This window comes from Mobula hypostoma, chromosome 14, assembly GCF_963921235.1.
Source record: "Mobula hypostoma chromosome 14, sMobHyp1.1, whole genome shotgun sequence".
Lineage (NCBI taxonomy): Eukaryota > Metazoa > Chordata > Chondrichthyes > Myliobatiformes > Myliobatidae > Mobula > Mobula hypostoma.
The window spans coordinates 61,329,298-61,341,689 of NC_086110.1; the positions used below are offsets into that span (position 1 = coordinate 61,329,298).

The following is a 12,392-nucleotide window of genomic DNA, read 5'->3' on the forward strand; positions in this document are numbered from 1 at the left end:
ACCAGCTTCCCGTTACCCCTCAAGGATTTTGATTTTCCTGCCGCCCTCTACCTCAAAGTCAGTTAGAAGCACATCCTGACGAATGAAAATCAAACGAAAAATTAAAGATGCCAGGAACGGGATATACAATTCTAGAAGCACAGCGCAGATTGAATTGGCATAGAGACAGAAAGTACAAGAAGTGGGATTGGCGGAAAGGGAAATAAAGTTAAATGTTCAGTTTTAAAACTCTGATGTATCGCGATATTCCATTTGGGCGTAGGTTTATTATGGTAAGCCTCCACCGCAGTCTGTGGCAGAGCATTCCACAGATTCACTACTCACTGGCTAAAAAAAATTCCTCCTTACCTCTGTTCTGAAAGGTCGCCCCTCAATTCTGAGGTTGTGTCCCCTAGTTCTGGATATCTCCACCATAGGAAACATATTCTCCACATCCACTCTGTCTAGTCCTTTCAACATTCAGTAGGTTTCAATGAGATTCCACCCCCCTCCTCAGATTCTTCTAAATTCCAGTGAGTACAGGCCCAAAGCTGCCAAATGCCTCTCACATGTTAACCCCTTCATTCCTGGAATCATCTTTGTGAACCTCCCAATGACAACACATCCTTTCTGAGATACGGGACCCAAAACTGTTGACAATAAGCCAAGTGCAGCCTGACTAGTGTCTTACAAAGGCTCAGCATTATCTCCTTGCTTTTATATTCTATTCCCCTTAAAATAAATGCCAACATTGCATTTATCTTCTTTACCACAGACTCAACCTGCAAATTAACCTTCTGGGAGTCTTGCACAAGGACTCCTAAGTCCCTCTGCACCTTTGATGTTTGAACCATCTCCCCATTTAGATAATAGCCCGCACTGTTGTTCCTTTTATCAAAATGCACCATCATACATTTCCCAACACTGTATTCCATCTGCCATTATTTTGCCCATTCTTCCAATTTGTCTAAATCCTGCTGCAATCGTATTTCTTCCTCAGCACTACCATCCCCTCCACCTACCTTCGTATCATCAGCAAACTTTGCACCAAAGCCATCAATTCCATTATCTAAGTCATTGACAAACAATGTGAAAAGCAGTGGTCCCTATACTGACCCCTGAGGAACACCACTAGTCACTGGCAGCCAATCAGAAAAGGCTCCTTTTATTCCCACTCACTGCCCCCTGCCTGTCAGCCATTCCTCTATCCATGCCAGTATCTTTCCTGTAACCCCATAAGATATTATCTTGTTAAACAGCCTCATGTGTGGCACCTTATCAAAAGCCTTCTGAAAATCCAAGTAAATGACATCACTGCCTCACCTTTGTCCACCCTGCTTGTTACTTCCTCAAAGAACTCTAACAGATTTGTCAGGCAAGATTTCCCTTTACAGAAACCATGTTGTCTTTGACTTATTTTATCATTAGTCTCCAAGTACTCTGAAACCTCATCTTTAGTAATAGACTCCAACACTTTCCCAACCACTGAGGCTATTATAGGCTTACTGGCCTATAATTTCTTTTCTTTTGTGGAGTGACATTTGCAATAGTCCAGTCCTCCAGGACCATGCCAGAATCAAGTGATTCTTGAAAGATCATGATCAATGCATCCATTGTCTCTTCAGCAACCTCTCTCAAGCCTCTGGGATGTAGTCCATCTGGTCCAGGTGACTTATCCACCGTAAGACATTTGAGATGGCCTAGCACTTTTTCCTTTGTAATAGCAATGGCATTCACTCCTGCTCCCTGACACTCATGGACCTCTGGTACACAGTTAGCGTCTTCCACAGTGAATGCTGATGCAAAGTACCAATTAAGTTCATCTGCCATTTCTTTGTCTCCCAATACTATCTCACCAGCATCAATTTCCAGTGGTTCAATATTAATGCTCACCTCCCTTTTACTTTTTATATAACTGAAAAAAAGACTTTCAGTATCCTGCTTTATATTATTGGCTAGTTTGCCCTCATATTTCATCTTTTCCTTTCTTATAGCTTCTTTAGTTGCCTTTTGTTAGATTTTAAAAGCTTCCTAATCATCCAACTTCACACTCACTTTTGCTACCTTATGTGCCCTTCCCTTGGCTTTTATGCAGTCCTTAATTTCCCTTGTCAACCGCGGTTGCCTAGCCCTGTCATTTGTGAACTTCTTCTGTGGGACATATCTATCCTGTGCCTTGTGAACTATTCCCAGAAACTTCAGCCACCTCTGCTCTGCCATTATCCTCCTCAGTATCCTCCTCCAAACCACCTGAGCAAGCTCCCCTCTCATGCCTCATTTATTCTCTTTATTCCATTGTGATGCTGATACATCTCTCCCTCATATTGCAGTATGAATTCAATCATATTATGATCACTGCCTCCTAAGGGCTCCTTTACATTAAGCTCCCTAAAAAGATCTGGGTTATTACACAACACCCAATCTAAGATAACCTTTCCCCAAGTAGGCTTAAGCACAAGCTGCTCCAAAAAGCCATCTCAGAGGCATTGAACAAATTCCCTCTCTTGCGATCTGACACGAACCTGATTTTCCCAAACCCCTTGCATATTGAAGTCTCCCATTACAATTGTGGCATTGTCCTTTCCAGCTCCCTTTGTTATCTCAACCCCACATCTTGTCTACTATTTGGAGGCCTATATACGATTTCCATAATGTTTTTTTTTTAACCCTTGCAGTTTCTTAACTCCACCCACAAACATTCCGTGGCCCTATGTCACCTCTTTCTAAAGATATAATTCCATCTCTTACCAACAGAGCCACACCACTACCTATGCCTTCCTGTCTGTCCGTTCGATACAAAGTATATACCCTTTGATGTTCAGCTCCCAACTATGGCCTTCTTTCAGTCACGGCTCAGTGATGCCCACAACGTCATACTGACCAAATCTCTAATCGTGCCACGAGTTTGTCCACCTTATTTTGAACGCTACGCACATTTAAGTACAGCACCTCTAGTCCTGCATTCTTCACCCTTTTGAATTTTGGCTCAGTGGTACAATTTAACTCGTTGCTCTGCCTGCATTTGTACCCAGTTTGCTGGCTTGTCCTTCCTTACATTCATGTTACATTCATCGTCTACCTGTAAACCTGCTGGCTCATTCTCAGCTCTATCATGGTTCCTATCCCCCTGCCATATTAGTTTAAACCACTCCCAATAGCCCTAGTAAATGTGCCTGCAAGAATATTTGTTCCCCTCAGATTCAAGTGCAATCCAACCCTTTTACCGGTCCCAACTGCCCCATAGGAAGTCCCAATTATCCAGAAATCTGAAAACCTGCCCCCTGCTGCAATTCTTCAGACACACATTTATCTGCCACCTCATTCTATTCCTACCCTCACTGTCACGTGGCACAGGCAACAACCCTGAGATTACTACCCTTGAGATCATGTTTATCAGCTTCCTTCCTAACTCCCTGTATTCTTTTTTCAGGACCTCCTCCCTTTTTCTTCCTATGTTGTCGGTACCAATATGTATGACTTCTGGCTGCTCACCCTCCCTTTCCAGGATATTGCGGATTCCTTCAAAAACATTGTAGACCCTGGCACCCGGGAGACACCAGGTAAGGTAATTTGATTCCAAATAATTGGTTTATTGATCATTACTGAATGCTGCTCTGGTGCTTCCCACTTCCTCCCCTCTCCCTGTTCCCTTCCCACTCTCAGTCCCAAACAGACCCCATATCAGATTTATTATCACTCACATATGTCATGAAATTTGTTTATTTTGTGGCAGCAGTACAGTGCAATACATAAAATTATACAGTACTTTGCAAGTCACCCTAGCTATATATATGTGTCTAAGACTTTTGCAGAGTGTGGTATATATAATTAAAATATCGAACATCACAGCATGGTGCAGGCCCTTTGGCTCATGATGTTGTGCCAGCATTTTAACCTACCCTAATATCAATCTAACCCTTCCCTCCTGCAAAGCCCCCTATTTTTCTATCTTTCACGTGCCTATCTAAAAGTTTCTTAAATGGTCCTAATGTAACTGCCTCTTGCAGCACTCTTAGCAAAGAGTTCCACACGCCCAACATTCTCTGTGTGAAGAGCTTAGCTCTGATAACCCCTCGCTCTATAACTTTCCTCCAACCAACCTATAATTATACCCCCTTGATTTAGCCATTTCTGCACAGGGAAAAATAGTCCACCCGATCTGTGACTCATCATCTTCTACACCTAATTATTCAGGAATTTTCTGGGAATTATAGTACGGTTGCTTCTGTATCCTTCTGGAAGCATTTTAAGTTTCTACAGGAGTAATGACAGATGAATCTGACTATCTTACAGGTTAATTGTTATCAGTGGAATTTTGTTTGTCTCTAGTCTGAGCCGCCCACGGCAGCTTTTTACTTTTGTATTTTCGTTGTTCTTATAACACTTCATAAATCGGCAGTAAACAACAAATTTTATGCCTGATTCTTGACTTCCAAAGAACCATCGGATCACAAAAACATCAGAATCCAACATGTGTTCACAGTATTTTGTGTTTCTATGCCAATTCAGCAGGTGCTTGTGCAGACTTACTGAGAAGAGAAACCAACTGTCCTCCAGAATCCTTCTCGTTCTGTGAATTCTTAATGTCTCCAGTCTTGTAACTGGAGAATTTTGTTTTCATGCCATCTTACTTTTCAAAGGAAAGCCTTTTAATCAATGCTTAAAGTATGATCTTGATATGATTTGATAAGATTAGTCAAGAAACAAAGTTGTTTGTTAACCCACCAACTACATTGCAGGTAAGGATTAGGGAGGACACTGTCTATATCTTAACATTGCTTTGCAAGATAATGGCATTCTTTAACAAAAACTGTAAATACTGAAGATACTCGTCAGGTCAATCAGTATCTGTGGAGGGAGAAACAGTCTATTTCTATTCAGAGTATCAATCCAACAAGAGTTTCTTCAATCAGATTCTTCAAATCAGTTCATTTATTATTAGACAGATCTTTCATCTCCACTGCTCTGGACCCAAGCATCAGTGCGGAAGCTGGGGTCTATCCTCATTGTTCCTGCAGTTCAAACCACTATAATCACCCCAGATCGATGCAGTGGCTAGATCTCAGAATTCCCAATCACCTTCCCCTGCCCTGAAAATTGTTAACGTCCATTACATCTTAAAAGCCACTTTTTGCACGTCCTATTTGACATCTGCTCATTGATCCCAGCGAATATTTGTCTTAGGGCATTAAAGTGGTTTACAACCAGTGGGGTATTTCTGATGTCGCAAATGCCTGCAAAAAGCTCCCTCAAGCAGCAGTGTAATAAACAGCAGATAATCTGTTCTAAGAAAAGTTAATCAGAGGATAAATATTGGGCAAGTTAATTCCCTTGCTCTTCAAAATAGCACCATGAGTCACTTATACCCACCTTAGGGAACAGATGGGATCTCAGTTTGATTGATTCACACAGAGAAAGCTGCCTCACTAGTCTGACTGAAGCCTAGAATTCTCATCCAGGATGAGGCTTCTCCTTCATTCTGGAATGAAATGTCCTTCTTTAAAGAAGGGGGCTTCCCTTCCTCCAACATCAATGCTGCCCTCAACCGCATCTCTTTCATTTCACGCACCTCTGCTCTCACGCCGTCCTCCCGCCACCCTACCAGGGATAGGGTTCCTCCTGTCCTCACCTACTACCCCACCAGCCTCCGCATCCAACATACAATGCTCCGCAGCTTAAGGCATCTCCAACGGGATCCCACCACCAAGCATATCTTTCCCTCCCGCCCACTTTCTGCCTTCCACAGGGATTGCTCCTTAGTCCATTCGTCCTTCCCCATTGATCTCCTTCCTGGCAGTTATCCTTGCAGGTGGGACAAGTGCTACACCTCCTCCCTCACTACAGTTCAGAGCCCTAAATAGTCCTTCCAGTTGAGGCAACACCTCGCCTGTTAGGGTCTGTTGCGGGCATATATATTGTGGTCGGTGTGGCCTCCTGTATATCGGCGAGACCCAACATAGATGGGGAGACCGCTTCACTGAGTACCTATGCTCTGTCTGCCATAAAAAGCTGTATCTCCCTGTGGCCACCCATTTTAATTCCACTTCCCATTGCCAATCCATAGTCTCCTCCATTGTCATGATTAGAGGAACAACACCTTATATTCCACCTGGGTAGCCTCCAACCTGATGGCATGAAGATCGATTTCTTGAACTTCTGGTAATGTCCCGTTCCCACCCCCCACTTCACCATTCCCCATCTCCTTGTCCACCTATCGCCTCCCTCTGGTGCTCCACCTCCCCCATTTTCTTTCTTCCATGGCTTTCTGTCCTCTTCTATCAGACTCCCCCTTCTACAGCCCTGTACCTCTTTCACCAATCAACTTCCCAGCTCTTTACTTCATCCCTTCCCTTTCAAGTTTCACTTATTACCTTCTGTTTTTCTGTCCCCTTCCTCCATCTATTAAATCTACCCCTCAGCTTTTTTTCTCTCGGGTCCTGCCGAAGGGTCTGGGCCCGAAACATTGACTGTACTTTTTTCCATAGATACTGCCTGGCCTGCTGAGTTCCTCCAGCATTTTTGTATGCGCAGTTTGCAATGTGGCTCTTTTTGGTGTCCTGTCCCGGTGAAGGGTCTCAATTCAGAACATCGGCTGTCCATTGTTCTCCACGGTTGCTGCCTGACTTGTGGAGTTTATTTATTTATGGAGATACAGCATGGAGAGGCCCTTCCGGCCTTTTGAGCCATGTCGGCCAGCAATATCCCCCAAGTTAATCCGAGCCTAAACATGTAACAATTTACAAAGGCCAACTAACCTGCTAACCGGACTGGGAGAGGAAACTGGAGCACCCTGAGGAAATCCATGTGACCACGGGGAGAACATAAAAAACTCCTTTACAGGCAATGATGGGAATCGAACCCAGCTCGCCTGTACTGTAACACGTTGTGCTAACCACTACACTATCATGCCACCCTACCCGCAGTGTGTTGCTTGGCCATTCTGAGTGATCTGGTTGGCAATGCCCTCAAGAGACAGTGCCCCAAGAAGTTGGCATCCATCATTAAGGACTCGCCATCTGGGACATACCCACTTCACATGAACAGGAAGAGGAATGTTTCTTAATCTGTGGAGCAGAATATCAGGGAGGTGGTACCTGAGCCTGAAGACTCGCACGACTCTGAACTGCTCGGATTTGGTTCCACAACCTACCGACTCACCTTCAAGGGCTCTCTACAACTCATTGTCTCAGGTCTCAGTATTATCTATTTTATTTGCAGTCTTCTTTCACACACTGGCTGTTTGCCATTCTTTGTGCATTTATATATAGTTCTGTCATAATTTCTTTTTAATTCTTGCAAATGCCCACAAGAAAACGAATCTCAAGTATATGGGAAAACACATATACATACTACGATAAGGAAACTTACTTACATAAGAAGGAAAAAGTGCTAGACAAACTCAAAACTCTTTAGGTGGAAGTCAGTTGGGCCAGCTGGACTACATCCTAGAGTCCCGAGAAAGATCGTTGAGGAGATAATGGATGTATTGGTCATGATCTTTCAAGAATCACTTGATTCTGGCATGGTCCTGGAGAACTGGACGATTGCAAATGTCACTCCACTCCTTAAGAAGGGAGGAAGGCAAAAGAAAGGAAATTGTAGGCCAGTTAGCCTAATCTCAGTGATTGGAAAGTTTTGGAATCTACTATGAAGGATTAGGTTTTGATGTACTCGGAGACTAATGATAAAATAAGTCAAAGTCAGCATGGTTACTGTAAAGGGAAATCTTGCCTGACAAATCTGTTAGAGTTCTTTGAGGAAGTAACATGTAGGGTGGACAAAGGAGAGGCAGTGGATGTCATTTACTTGCGTTTTCAGAAGGCGTTTGATAAGGTGCCAGACATGAGGCTGCTTAACAAGATAAAATTCTATGGCGTTACAGGAAAGATATCTACATAGATAGCGGAATGGCTGACAGGCAGGAGGCAGTGAGTGGGAATAAAAGGGTCCTTTTCTGGTTGGATGCCAGTGACGTGGTGTTCCTCAGAGTCACAGTTTTTCACTTTGTTTGTCAATGACTTAGATAACAGAATTGATGGCTTTGTGGCAAAGTTTGCAGTTGATATGAAGATAGGCGGAGGGGTAGGTAGTGCTGAGGAAGGAATACGATTGCAGCAGGACTTAGACAAACTGGAAGAATGGGCAAAAAAGTGGCAGATGGAATACAGCGTTGGGAAATGTACGATAATGCATTCTGGTAAAAGGAACAATGGTGTGGACTATTATCTAAATGGGGAGAAGGTTCAAACATCAGAGGTGCAGAGGGACTTGGGAGTCCTCGTACAAGACTCCCAGGAGGTTAATTTACTGGTTGAGTCTGTGGTAAAGAAGGCATATGCAATGTTGGCATTTATTTCAAGGGGAATAGAACATAAAAGTAAGGAGATAATGCTAAACCTGTATAAGACACTAATCAGGCCGCTCTTGGAGTATTGTCAACAGTTTTGGGCCCCATATCTCAGAATGGAGATGTTGTCACTGGAGAGGGTCCAGAGAAGGTTCACGAGGATGTTTCCAAGAATGAAGGGGTTAACATATGAAGAGCGTTTGGCATCCTTAGGCCTGTACTCACTGGAATTTAGAAAAATGCGGGGGGGGGTGTGGTCTCATTGAAATCTACTGAATGTTGAAAGGACAAGTTAGGGTGGATGTGAGAAGATAATTCCTATAGTGGGGGTATGCAGAACTAGAGGGCACAGTGTCAATATTTAGGGGCGACCCTTTAGACCAGAGAGTAGTAAATCTGTGGAATACTCTGCCACAGACTGCAGTGGAGGCCAAGTCTGTGCATATATTTAAGGTGGAAGTAGATCGTTTCCTGATCAGTCAAGGCAGCAAAGGATATGGTGAGAAGGCAGGTGTATAGGGTTGAGTGGGATCTGGGATAGTCAGGTGGAATGGCGAAGCAGACCCGATGGGCTGAACGGCCTAATTCTTCTTCTATGTCCTATGATAATAAATTTACTATGAATGTTAAACTCAAGGAATCAGAGACAGCTTCTTCCCAACTGTGGTTGATTTCTGAACGGATCTATAAATATTACCTCATTATTGCTTGTCTTGCACTATTTATTTTGTAGTTTATATTAATTTTATGTCTTTGCACCCTACTGCTGCCAAAGAACAAAAATTTCATGGCAGTGACAATAAACCCGATTCTGTTTCTGTTACGTCCTTCAGGAATTCTACTTCTGGATGCCTTGTTAATCGTCTGTCAATGACTTAGACGTCCTGAAAGCAGCAAACACGGAACTAGGCCAGGATATCACTTCTTGTCGTTGCTCAGAACTTCAGCTTCAAATCTGCTTTGCCACATCAAGAGCACGTCATTAAAAATAAAAAAAATTCCCTGCAGATTATAGACATCAGAAACAAAACAGAAAATACATGGAAAACCCAGCTCAGGTATCATCTGTGGAAACATAAACTGTTGTTGACCTGAAATATTGACGGTTTCACTTTCCACAGATGCAGCCTGACCTGTTCGAGTGCTTCCAGCATTTTCTGTTTTTGTTAACGATAGTCGTTACCTTCCAGAGCAGTGTTAAAGGGTCAGTAAGTTACCTACCTATTCCTTACCTGTAGCTGATAGGTCAACAACCAATTTTGTTCTCCTTAACAAATCTTATCTAATCATATCAAGGCCACACTTGGTCTCTGAACATCTTTCAACATCTCTGAAGATCTCTCCTCAACATACCCATATTAATGCAATTATGAAGAAGGCGTGCCAGTGGGCTATATTTCATTCGAGTCTTGAGGAGACTTGGTACGTCACCAAAGACTCTAACAAGTTTCTACAAATACAAAGTGGAGAGTATTCTACTCGTTGCATCACTGTCTGGTATGAAGATGCCAATACAAAGAATCCTAAAAAGCTGCATGGGGTTGTAAAACCAGCCAGCTCCATAATGGGCACCAGCCTCCCTATCATCGATGATCAAGGACGCCTTCAAAGACGATGCCTCAAGATAGCAGCACCCATCATCACTAAGGACCCTCCCTATCCATGACATGCCCTCTTCTCATTACTACCATCAGGGAGCAGGTAGAGAAACCTGAAGATACATACTCAACACTTCAGGAACAGCTCAACATCAGATTTCTGAATTGTCCATGAACGCTTGAACACTATCTCATTACCTTGCTCTATTTGCTCAATTACTTTTTAAAAAAATAGCTCTTATTGTAACTTATAGTAACCTTTTATGCATTGCACTGTACTGCTGCCACAAAGCAACGCATTTCATGACATATGTCAGTGATATAAAACCTGATTCTGAATTAATAAAATGGAAGGGCATGAAAGCAGGATTCTCAGGAGAAACCGTTACAAATTACTAACTCACTACCATTTAAAACATAGTCTGATTCACTCCTCTCATGAACATCAGGACCGCTGAAATGTAAAGTTAAGCCGCAATGTTATTTGTAAGTGATGGATAAACTTGCCACTGCACTGCAGGATGCCATCTCTTTCACCCGTAACATAACTTCTTGGCTGAATGTGGTCGGCCAGAAGACTTGAGACACCAGTCCCCTACTGCAGGCTTCCTGTGCCGTTAATTTTCTACCACAAAACAGCATTTCGTTTGCCTGAAAGAAGAAAACATAGTTTTGTAATTTTTATTTCTGGCAGAAAAGATATTGAGATAAGGGAGCAGTAAAGGTTTGTCATAAATAGGGAATTAAATTAATCAAATTAAGTAGTAATGAACTTTCAGTTCTGGATTGTCCCAGAAAAGGAAGCACCTATTCCGTATTGATCCTGTCATGGCACCTCAGGATCTTGTATGTTTCAATCTTGGAAGTAGGCATAAGGGGGATGTCAGAGTTAAGTTCTTCACACAGAAAGTGGTGGGTGCATGGAATGCACTGCCAGCAACGGTGGTAGAGGTGGATACATTAGAGTCTTTTAAGAGACTCTTAGATAGGTATATGGAGCTTAGCAAAATAGAGGGCTATGCGGTAGGGAAATTCTAGGCAGTTTCATGGGTTGGCACAACAATGTGGGCCGAAGGGCCTGTAATGTGCTGTACATTTCTATGTTTCAATCAAGCCCCGCTTACACACTTCAAAAGTTTAACAGCTTCAAACCTGGTCCAAACGGTCCTTGTAATGTTTCTAGTTGCTAGTCATAGAGTTACACAGCACAGAAACAGGCCCTTCAGCCCATCTCATCCATGATGACCAAGATGTCTATCTGAGTTGGAACCATTTGCCTGTGTTGGGCCCATATCTGTCTAAACCAGGGCTTCCCAACCCTTTTTTTTATGCCACGGAGTCTTACCATTATCCGAGTGGTTCTTGGAACCCCGTTCTATACCTTTCCGATACATGTACCTGTTCAAATAACTTTTAAACCCTGTAATTGTGCACACCACCGCAGCTTCCTCTGGGAGATCATTCTAAATACCCAGCACCCTGAGGGTGAACAAGCTTCTCTTGGGTCCCTTTTAAATCTTTTCCTCCCTTCTTGCCTTAAATCTATGTCCTTTTCATGCTTTCGACTTGGAGGAAAAGGACTGTGGCCATTTACAGTGCCTCCTCAATCCGGTCTTCCCAAGGAACTGTCAGTTCTACCATGACCACCTGCTTTGAGGTTTATGACAGGGATGATGATGCGATCAAGTCAGGGAATTTAATTGTACCCATCATCTTATCTAAAATGTTCTTCACCGAACTATTGAGCAACATCCATGGGCAAAGTTTGTCTGTTATGCTCTGGAAGTAGACCCAAAGGCCAAGAATTGCGTCTGCTCTGTCATTCGACAGCGACTGATTTATGAAAATGTCAGAGTTAAGTGTAGTCATATTAAATAGATAAAGTAAAACAAATGAGTTCTGCAGAACACTCACTGATCAAATGAGCATCTGTATACAAAGGCAACTTTAATCTAAAGAAGAGTGTTTACTGACAGAAGGATCTTCATATTATTTGACAAGAGGTACTCACTAGAGCGACTCCCATTATCTGCGGAAAGGTATATGAAGAGCACCCAGCTGGTGTTAATCGTATGGTTGCGTATGGAGTCTGAAACCAGGCCTTTTCACTGGCCCACACAATATCACAGAGGGGGAGGATAGAAGCTCCCAGTCCCAGAGCTGGTCCATTGACTGCCACCACAATGGGCTTCTTGAACTGAATGAAGGCATTCACAAAGTCTCTGGAAGAGAGGGAAAAAACAGCAAATACAACATAAGACCATAAGGTACAGCAGCACAGTGAGGCCATTTGGCCAATCGAGTCTACTCCACATTGTAGACTATCTTTGATAAACTGGGGAATGGCTCCTGGTTGATTAACTTGTGGTCATACAGACATTTGACTACCAACTACCATCATTAAGGACTCTTACCAAAAAGGATACGACCTGTTCTCATTTCTATTACCAGGGAGGAGGTACAGGAGC

At 43.0% G+C, this 12,392-nt stretch overlaps 1 protein-coding gene across 1 annotated transcript in view; it reads right to left on the minus strand.

The window, feature by feature from the left end:
* Positions 1–12,392, minus strand: part of LOC134356544 (chromodomain Y-like protein 2) — a 208,143-nt gene that overhangs the window by 18,124 nt on the left and 177,627 nt on the right. The window contains exons 5-6 of the mRNA XM_063067507.1: positions 11,936–12,146; positions 10,432–10,575 (exon numbers count right to left, since the gene is read on the minus strand). Coding sequence (XP_062923577.1) covers positions 10,432–10,575; positions 11,936–12,146 — 355 coding nt within the window. The remainder of the gene's footprint in view (positions 1–10,431; positions 10,576–11,935; positions 12,147–12,392) is intronic.